We start from the raw sequence: 9,401 nt of genomic DNA, 5'->3' as shown, positions 1-9,401 counted from the left end.
AATCGGTGCGCTTTTAGGGACCTGCCTATTAGGGACCTGCCTATTAGGAGGAACGCGCTGCACACATGCACAAACACGCACACACACACCCTCGCTTGTCAACATAGACTGAGACAAGCAAAGTGACAGTTCTGCCTTGCCACCCAGTGCCTTTCCTCACGTCCCCGAATCAGCGTGTAGGAATGTGTGTGTGACCTCAGTTACACTAACAATCTTTTACTACACTTGAATATGACCCCCACAGTGCCTCTGCCAGGATGTGAGAGAAACAAAGTCAGTTTTGACATTTGAATAAACTTTGGGTCACCAAACGTAAACAGAAAAAAAAGCCATGTTGCAGGAGAGTGTGTGTGTGTGTGCGTGTGTGTGTCTGTGTGTGTGTGTTCTTGTATTTCTACCCTTCTTGAGACACTAACCAGGAAAAGTACCTTCCATATGAGGACCGGTGAACAAGTTAGGACATAAGTTGTAACGGCTACTCTTGCATTCAAAAAAGTTTCGAAAAAATAAAAATAAAGTAATGCAGAGTAGTCTTGAGGAGGAGGTGTTTGACTCACTAAATTCCTTATAAGCACTCGCGGAGATATGTCGAGATTTCAAATGATCATAATTTATTTTCACAAACAAAAAATATTCTCCGTGGTTGACTTTCAATATAATCAAAATAACTTATTTAGCGTGGCTTCAAAATAAATTGTTTTAGCGGTAAACAAACTGTTCCACTCCTCACTCCTTCAACATGATAGACAGACAAAGGGCCCCCAGCTGTCCTGTCTTCTTAATTATAGGAGGAGGAAGTGGCTCACCAGTAGGAGCGTAAGCAGCTGAAAACAATCAGTCAATCACAATGCAATCTAAAACATCCAATAATTCATTAACATCATTCTTGACATTATTTGATTTCATTGTCAAACACTTAATAAATAAATAATATAGATAGGCTCCAACTGGCTCCAACATAAGTCATGGTCCCAATACGGAAAACCATTGCATCTAGAATGTCTCATTTGCACCCCTGGTGGTGAAATCTAATAAAATTAGGGTGGTCCCAAAAAGGAGGGATTTTTCAAATTGACTGTGTGTCGGTTTTAAAAGCGCTCCCCCTCTGGCCAACATATGAAATAACAAGTGTGTGTAAAAATTTGAAGTGCTCCCTCTCTGGTCAACATATGTAATAACAAGTGTGTGAGAAATTGAAATGCGCCCCCATTGGCCAAAATTAATAATATTTAAAAAAAAAAAAAAGAAGTATATAGAGACATACTGTAATAACGAAGATTAAAAACCAATTACAAACAAAGGATTAAAAAAATAAAAAAATAAAATAAAATCAGTCTTTTTCTCATAAAATAGTAAAATAGTGACATTTTTTAAGTAAAAATATGACTTTTGTCATGATTGTGTGTCGGTTTTAAAAGTGCTCCACCTCTGGTCAACATATGAAATAACAAGTGTCCCATTTTGGCTAAAATTAATAAAACAAATAAAATGAATATGTATGTAGAGACATACTGTAATAACTTGAAGTAAACAATGAAGATTAAAAACCAATTACAAACAAAAAACAAAACTAAAAGCTGTTTTTTTCTCACAATGTGTCGACTTTTTTCTTATAAAATTGGAAACAATTTCTCATATTCTTTCCGCTTCGGTGATATTGCAATATTTTCTCGTAAAGTTATTACTTTTACATGTAAAATGATTACTTTTTAATGCAAAATGGTGACATTTGTCATGTAAAATTCAGACTTTTATCACAGTATTGCCAATTTTTTTGTTGTTCTTGTAAAATAGTGAATTTTTTTTGGTAAAATTATGACCTTTGTCATAAATTTGCCAAGTGAAGTTCCAATAATTATTATAATATTGCCAACATTTTTAAGTTTTCCTATAAAATTGTGACTTTTGTCGCGTAAAAGTACGACTCTTTTCATAAAATTGCTAAATGTTTAAGCTTTTCTTGTAAAACTGCGACTGTTATGGAGTAAAATTGCAACATTTATCATAATATTGCACACGTGTTTAGTTTTTCTTGTAAAATTTTGACTTGCAAAATTACAACTTTTATTACAATACTGCCAACGTTCTAAGTTTCTCTTGTGAAATTCAAACTAATTTTTCACAACAAGCTTTTTTATATTGGCATAGTATGTATCAGAGGTGGGACCAAGTCATTGTTTTGCAAGTCACAAGTAAGTCTCAAGTCTTTGCCCTCAAGTCCGAGTCAAGTCTCGAGTCAAGACAGGCAAGTCCCGAGTCAAGTCCAAAGTCAAGACTGGAAAGTCTCAAGTCAAGTCCCAAGTCCTGCATTTTGAGTTTCGAGTCCTTTCAAGTCCTTTTAACCACAGACTAATATATTAACACAGATTGTGTATGCTTTTCAAACGCTGTATTTATTTATTAAAACAAGTGCATTTTAAATTGCAGGAAAGAAAATTGTGCTGACATTGCACTTTATAATAGCACTATTAACCAGTCATTTTAAACATTTGACTCATTCCTTTACAGAATAAACACATTTGAAAAATAAAGTGCAACTGTACTTATTTGTACAAAAGTGTTAACATTGAAAAAACATGACATATAACATAACAAAAAGGTTGTACTTTTTATATGTCAGGGCCATATGCTGCATTGCATTTGCAAAAGACCAAATTGGCCAAGAGTCTGTCAGTCATTTGTGCACGATGGGGGCGTAGTATGATGCCACCATGGCTGAAAACTCGCTCCACTGGAGCACTGGAGGCAGGCACTGCCAAGACTCTCATGGCCACTCGGAACAGTGAAGGAAGAGTCTTCATGTTCAATGCCCAGAACAAAAGGGCATTCTGTCCTTCAGCTATGTCAAGGTAGTGACTTAGCTGTAGTGCTGGAGTAGTCCCAACATCCTTCTTCTGTCTCTTGTGGTAAGCAGCAAACAGCCCTTCTCCTTCTCCAAGGTCCCCTTGCTCTTTTTCATCAACAAGAGGCGCAGGTTGCTCAGTCTCTGCAGCATCTTGCAGGATCAATTCTGGTAAACATGTAAAAACAATAGCAGAAACAAGAGACCTTATCATTACCATTTGTGTTGGTGATGCAGTGTGCTAGACTGAAATACTTAGTTATTGCTGCAGTCAGTTAGATCAGATTATGAGGGGAAAAGTTACATTAGACTCAGTTACATTTACCTTTAACCTGTTGTGCCACCTCTGCCTTGACGTCACGACTGACCAGCACATGGGGCTCCACCCACAACAGAGAAAAGGCTGGATCCAAGACAGCTGCTTTGAGGTAGACTGGATCTGAAAAGGGAGCAATGATCCCATCTTGTGTCCTGGCCATTTTCACATTGATGAAGATTCCAAGAAATCTTTTGTTCAGGGATGTCTGGAGACTTCTGACCAGGCCGCTCAGAAAACAGACCTGAGGCTTCAGTTTCTCAAGGTGGTGGTTGAGGGACAAGATGGATGGAACAACAGCACTGATTGTGATGACCTTCTCTCCCTGTGTCAAATCAGTTGCTTCTCCAAATGGCTTCAAGATGTCCACCAAATCTTTCAACAGATTCCACTCCCGTGCTGTGAATGACAACTCCCTGTGCCCAGCCTTTTCTAGAACAGCACAGAGCCTTACATGATTGCACTGGAGAACAGCCTTCGCTTGCCTCAGTGTTGAGTTCCATCTTGTGTTGACTGCAGCAGGAATGCCTTTCTGTTCCCCAAATTCAGCATCAAACACATCTTTGAATGTTGTGCTTGTGTGCAGCAGTGAGCTGAGTTTAGATAACTTCGAAAGAGAAGGAGATACCACTTTTGTTTCTTTCAAACCATCTCCCACCACCAGCTGAAGAGTGTGTGCAAAACACTGCAAGCGCTTTTTCTTTGCCATAGCAACATCTACCGTTTGCTGATCTTCCACGGTTAAATCACACCAGAGCTCAGGGTCATCCAGATGATCTCCATCATCGTCATCCTCTTGTTCACTGGGGAAGCACACAGTGAATGCTTTTCGCATGTTAGCAGCATTGTCACTAATAATGTAGTCCAGTTTAGCTTTAATGTTGTATTCATCACATATAGCCTCAAATTTGTCACAGATTCGTTCAGCTGTATGTGAGCCTTTGAAGCGCTCACAAGCCAAGAGATTGGACTTGAGCTGTATCCTCTCTGCCTCTTTGTCCATCCAGTGCACAGTGACACCGAGGAATCCCCTCATCTTTCGGTCAGACCAAATGTCGACAGTCACTGAAACATGGTCAGTGTGGCTCAATTGAGTTTTTAATTTTGATCGTCTTTCTTCAGTGAGGTTCTCTGTTTTTGATGTCAGTGTTCTGCGACACACTGGGGTGTACTTGCTGTCAAGTACTGTCAGAAAGTGGCGAAAACTCTTGTTTTCCACAATAGACAGGGGCAAGTTGCAATCAATAATCAAGTCAGACAGTATTGCATTGGTGATAGCTTTCTGCTGTGGATGAGTCATACTGTAATGCCCGACACGATTGTCCAGGAACTGCGAGATTGAAGGCTGTTGTGGTCCATTTGTGATGCTTTTGTTCATCGGGTATTCTTGAAATCTGTAAGCATATTAAACAGATGTCAGAAAATCCCTTATAGCCACATATGAAAAGTACTGAAACTACTCTTTATTACTCATATTATTAATATCAATCTTAACAGTGTGTGTGTGTGGTAAACATTAGGTTACAGTTGCTGCACTAGTCATGTATTTTAAAACTTATTTCGAGTTGAAGGGATAGTTTGGGATTTGTGAAGTGGGGTTGTATGAGGGACTACACGGAAAATGGCGGGCAACCCACTCACAATAGAGAGAAGTAGACAGGCTACCAGCACACGACTTAGGCTTTACATTGCTGTGGATGGGGTCAGCAGCTATTGATTGATTGAAACTTTTATTAGTAGATTGCACAGTACAGTACATATTCCGTACAATTGACCACTAAATGGTAACACCCGAATACGTTTTTCAACTGCTTAAGTCGGGGTCCACGTTAATCAATTCATGGTACAAATATATACTATCAGCATAATACAGTCATCACACAAGTTAATAATTGGAGTATATACATTGAATTATTTACATTATGTAAATTTGTATTTTATTTTTATTTTTTTGTCATTAAAAAATACAATCATGTGTGCTTACGGACTGTATCCCTGCAGACTGTATTGATCTATATTGATGTAAAATGTAGGAACCAGAAATATTAATAACAGAAATAAACAACCCTTTTGTGCGAATGAGTGTGAATGATTGTGCCAATGAGTGTAAATGGGGGAGGGAGGTTTTTTGGGTTGGTGCACTAATTGTAAGTGTATCTTGTGTTTTTTTATGTTGATTTAATTTTTTTTTTTTTTAAACTTTTTGTTTTTGTTTTTTTAATTTCTTGTGCGGCCCGGTACCAATCGATCCACGGACCGGTACCGGGCCGCGGCCCGGTGGTTGGGGACCACTGAGGTAAACAACCAGCAGTATGTCGGAAAGCTAGCTAAAACGGTACACATATTCATAATATAGTATACATTTTAACTGACCTTTATTTTACTATTTTTGACTTTTTTTAGGTGGCTAAAATACGCGGTGCTGCTAACCGCCGTCTAACGTTACGTTACTTTGTGTGATATATTGACTAACGTAACCCTGCTTAAAAAAATCACTGAACAAAAAGTATGAATAAGGTAGTGAACTACAACAGATTCCCGTGTTTGCAATAACGTTATAACGTTAGCAGTGAGTTTACAGCCTCACTGATTTAACTACACAGCAAATAAAAGTCACGTTACTTAGCCAATGAACGCTAGCTTACATTCAAAACTTACCGTTCTTTGTGCAACTTCAAATGTCGGACGAAGTTGGAAGTTGTTGCCTCTCCATCAGTAATTTTCGAACCGCATGTGTTGCATACTGCAAACCGTTTTGTGTTGACCACCTCGTAATTTTTATACCCAAACGAAATTATTTTAGGTATCATTTTTTGTTCACTGGCGTGTGGTTTGGACATTTCTTCTTCATCGGTTTTCCTGCAATTTGATTGGATGAATGCTGTGGGACGAAAACAACGTAGATCAAATTTGATTGGCTATTGTACTGACAGCACACACGCTTGACATGCAGCACACACGCTGACACACGCAACGCTGATAGACAAGTACACGATGAAAAATACGAAGCGCTCCCGAATAACTTTTTAATCTTTGGGTTTTGGGGAAAGTAGCAAGTCATGTCAAGTCATGTCAAGTCAAAAAGCTCAAGTCCAAGTGAAGTCACAAGTCAATGATGTTAAAGTCTAAGTCGAGTTGCAAGTCTTTTTACATTTTGTCAAGTCAAGTCTAAAGTCATCAAATTCATGACTCGAGTCTGACTCGAGTCCAAGTCATGTGACTCGAGTCCACACCTCTGGTATGTATATATTATTAATGTTGTAAATACATCTAGAAGTGGTCCTATAGAGGTAGGTTTTTTTTCGGAGGTTTCAGGAATGTAACAAACACAATAATGTGTGTGTGTGTGTGTGTGTGTGTGTGGGGGGCGGCACATTATACTGCACATACTAGTCCATTATTAGAAAGAGTTAGTCAAATATGGAGCATGCCCAGTCTGAAGCTCCTATGAAACAATGAACAACACTTTCATTCATTGTTTGAAGCAACAATGACCGAGACTGTTTTATCTTGTCTCATCCCGTGTTATTGTTGTTTTAAGAGAAAGAGGGATGTGAGGATTAGGCACCGTCTGACTCTGGCTAACCCCCAACCTCTCTCTCACACACACATACACACGCACGTGCAAATTCACAAATGCAGGATTTCCCTTTACTTCCATGCTATTTTTAAGCATTTTTTTTATGCTCACATAATGACAATATGAGCACAAGTATCATTTAACCCTTGTGCAAGTTTAAGATTGACTATACACTCTTACTCTTGGGATCCCGCTCATTAAAGTTAAAGTCAGCAATTATTGATATTTTTTTTACTTTCAATGCTTTAATCTTCAAACAACTTAATGTATACATATTGATTTAAAGTTGTTTATTATTCATATGTTTTATGGCCTATTTGTCAAAAATAACTGTTTTTTTATAATGGAAAAATTAACATGCAATAATTCTAAATGAAGTTGCAGAAGGGAATATTTGAGTTTGGGTAATTATAGCCTTGAATAAGTCAATAATTCATTAAAACAATTATTTTGATACCAGAGACAAAACCAAATATTATTTTTACAGCGCCTATGGCATTAGAATTAGAAAGAAAGTTTCATTTTTTTCCAAGTTTCTTTTCTTTCATTCAGACATTTAAACATTTGACGGATAACGAGAATACTTTTTTTTAAACATATATATATAGTCTGAAATGAAATAAGCATAAGCTTTTTACACCTATCCCAGTGTATTTACAACACAGAAAAAAACTGCCAAAGTCTTGTTGCACATTTTTTAGTTTTTCCCATTCCTCACAAATAAATATAATTTCATTATTAATTTAATTGAAAACATTTAATTAAAGCAGGCACGACTCGGTTTAGTATACATCTGCCACCCGAAGGGAATAAGCGGTAGAAAATGGATGGATGGATGTTATATATAACTGCCCCCCCCCCCCAAAAAAAAAAAAAAATATATATATATATATATATATATATATATATATATATATATATATATATATATATATATATATATATATATATATATACATATATATACATATATATATATATATATATATATATATATACATATATATACATATATATATATATATATACATACATATATATATATATATATATATATATATAAAAATATACATATATACATATATATATATATAAAAATATACATATATACATACACATACATACATATATATATATATATATATATATATATATATATATATATATATATATATATATATATATATATATACATATATACATATATATATATATATATATATATATATATATACATACATATATATATATACATACATATATATATATATATATATACATACATATATATATATATATATATATATATATATATATATATATATATATATATAAAAATATACATATATACATACACATACATACATATATATATATATATATATATATATATATATATATATATATATATATACATATATATATTTATATACATACATATATATATATATATATATATATATATATATATATATACACACACACACAAATATACATACACATACACATACATACATATATACATATATACTGTATATATATATTTATATATGTATAAAACATATACATATATATACATACATACATATACATATATATATACATATATACAGTATATATATATATATATATATATATATATATATATATATATATATATATATATATATATATATATATATATATATATATACATATATACATATATACAGTATATATATATATATATTACACGGCTAACCATCAAACAGAGTAATTGTATCACATAAGGAACACATGTAATGCCCGTTTTGGGCTCTAGGGGTGCACAAATAAAGGGGAATGAAATGCTGAATATGGCCATTTGTTCATCATGTGCATTATTGGAAAATGTTGTGTCCTTCTCCTTCCATTATATGTGCATTCTTAACAAACCAGCACTATGTCACTTCCATCCAAAACGATGGGAATTCTGTTTTTCTGCTTTTCTGCATCCCCTCCTCACACGCTCACCCTAAAACAAAAGGCCTTCTATGTTTTTCCGTGTTTTTCTGCTGCTCTTACATGTTGAAATATTGCCCCGTCCCGACCGAGGGTCAGCGCATATTGTTGATGAAAAACAAAAGGATGATGACGTGATGCCATGTCTAGACTCCATGCAAATGAACGCGCTTTCCCAAAAAAAGCCCGTGCCAGCTCGCGTACAGTATTTACCCGACCCACGTGACGGCGCGCACTGAGTGACAGACGAAGTGAGAATGATTATGGTAATGATAATAATCATGGCTGTCACCGCCGTGTCCTCCACCATGTTAAAAATTAATCTGAGTTAACGGTAATCCACGTCTCCTCATTAGATTACTGGTGTGGGGAGGGGAGGCTCACGGGCCATCTGTACATCATTAGCAGAGTCTCAGTGACAGCCCACTCCCGACATCAACTTATACGCTTCCGCCTTCTCACCAGTCCTTTATTATCATTATCAGGCTTCTGACACGTCATTTCTGAGACTCCCCCCCCCCTACCCCGCAACAAGAAGTCAAAGGTCAACCATCAACTAGAGCTGATGAGAATTGACCGACAACCTCAAGGGCGGGCATGCATTTCCTGCAAAAGGACAGTCCTTTTCTGTAACCTGCAGGCTCCTCTGCTGCCCAGAAAAAAAATTAGAAAGGCAGAAAATA

At 35.8% G+C, this 9,401-nt stretch overlaps 1 protein-coding gene across 1 annotated transcript; it reads right to left on the bottom strand.

The window, feature by feature from the left end:
• Positions 1–2,172: 2,172 nt before the first annotated feature.
• On the bottom strand, positions 2,173–6,106 carry LOC133652747 (zinc finger BED domain-containing protein 4-like). The gene is made up of 3 exons (XM_062051799.1): positions 5,817–6,106; positions 3,168–4,552; positions 2,173–3,010 (listed from the first exon to the last, which is right to left on the bottom strand). Exons 1-3 carry the CDS (start codon positions 5,996–5,998, stop codon positions 2,610–2,612), a joined length of 1,968 nt encoding a protein of 655 aa, XP_061907783.1. The 5' UTR covers positions 5,999–6,106; the 3' UTR covers positions 2,173–2,609.
• Positions 6,107–9,401: the final 3,295 nt, after the last annotated feature.

The sequence above is a fragment of the Entelurus aequoreus genome, linkage group LG06 (genome assembly GCF_033978785.1).
Source record: "Entelurus aequoreus isolate RoL-2023_Sb linkage group LG06, RoL_Eaeq_v1.1, whole genome shotgun sequence".
In the NCBI taxonomy this organism is placed as follows: domain Eukaryota; kingdom Metazoa; phylum Chordata; class Actinopteri; order Syngnathiformes; family Syngnathidae; genus Entelurus; species Entelurus aequoreus.
Note: the sequence above shows the minus strand (reverse complement) of the source record. Positions and strands in the feature narration are given on the sequence as shown.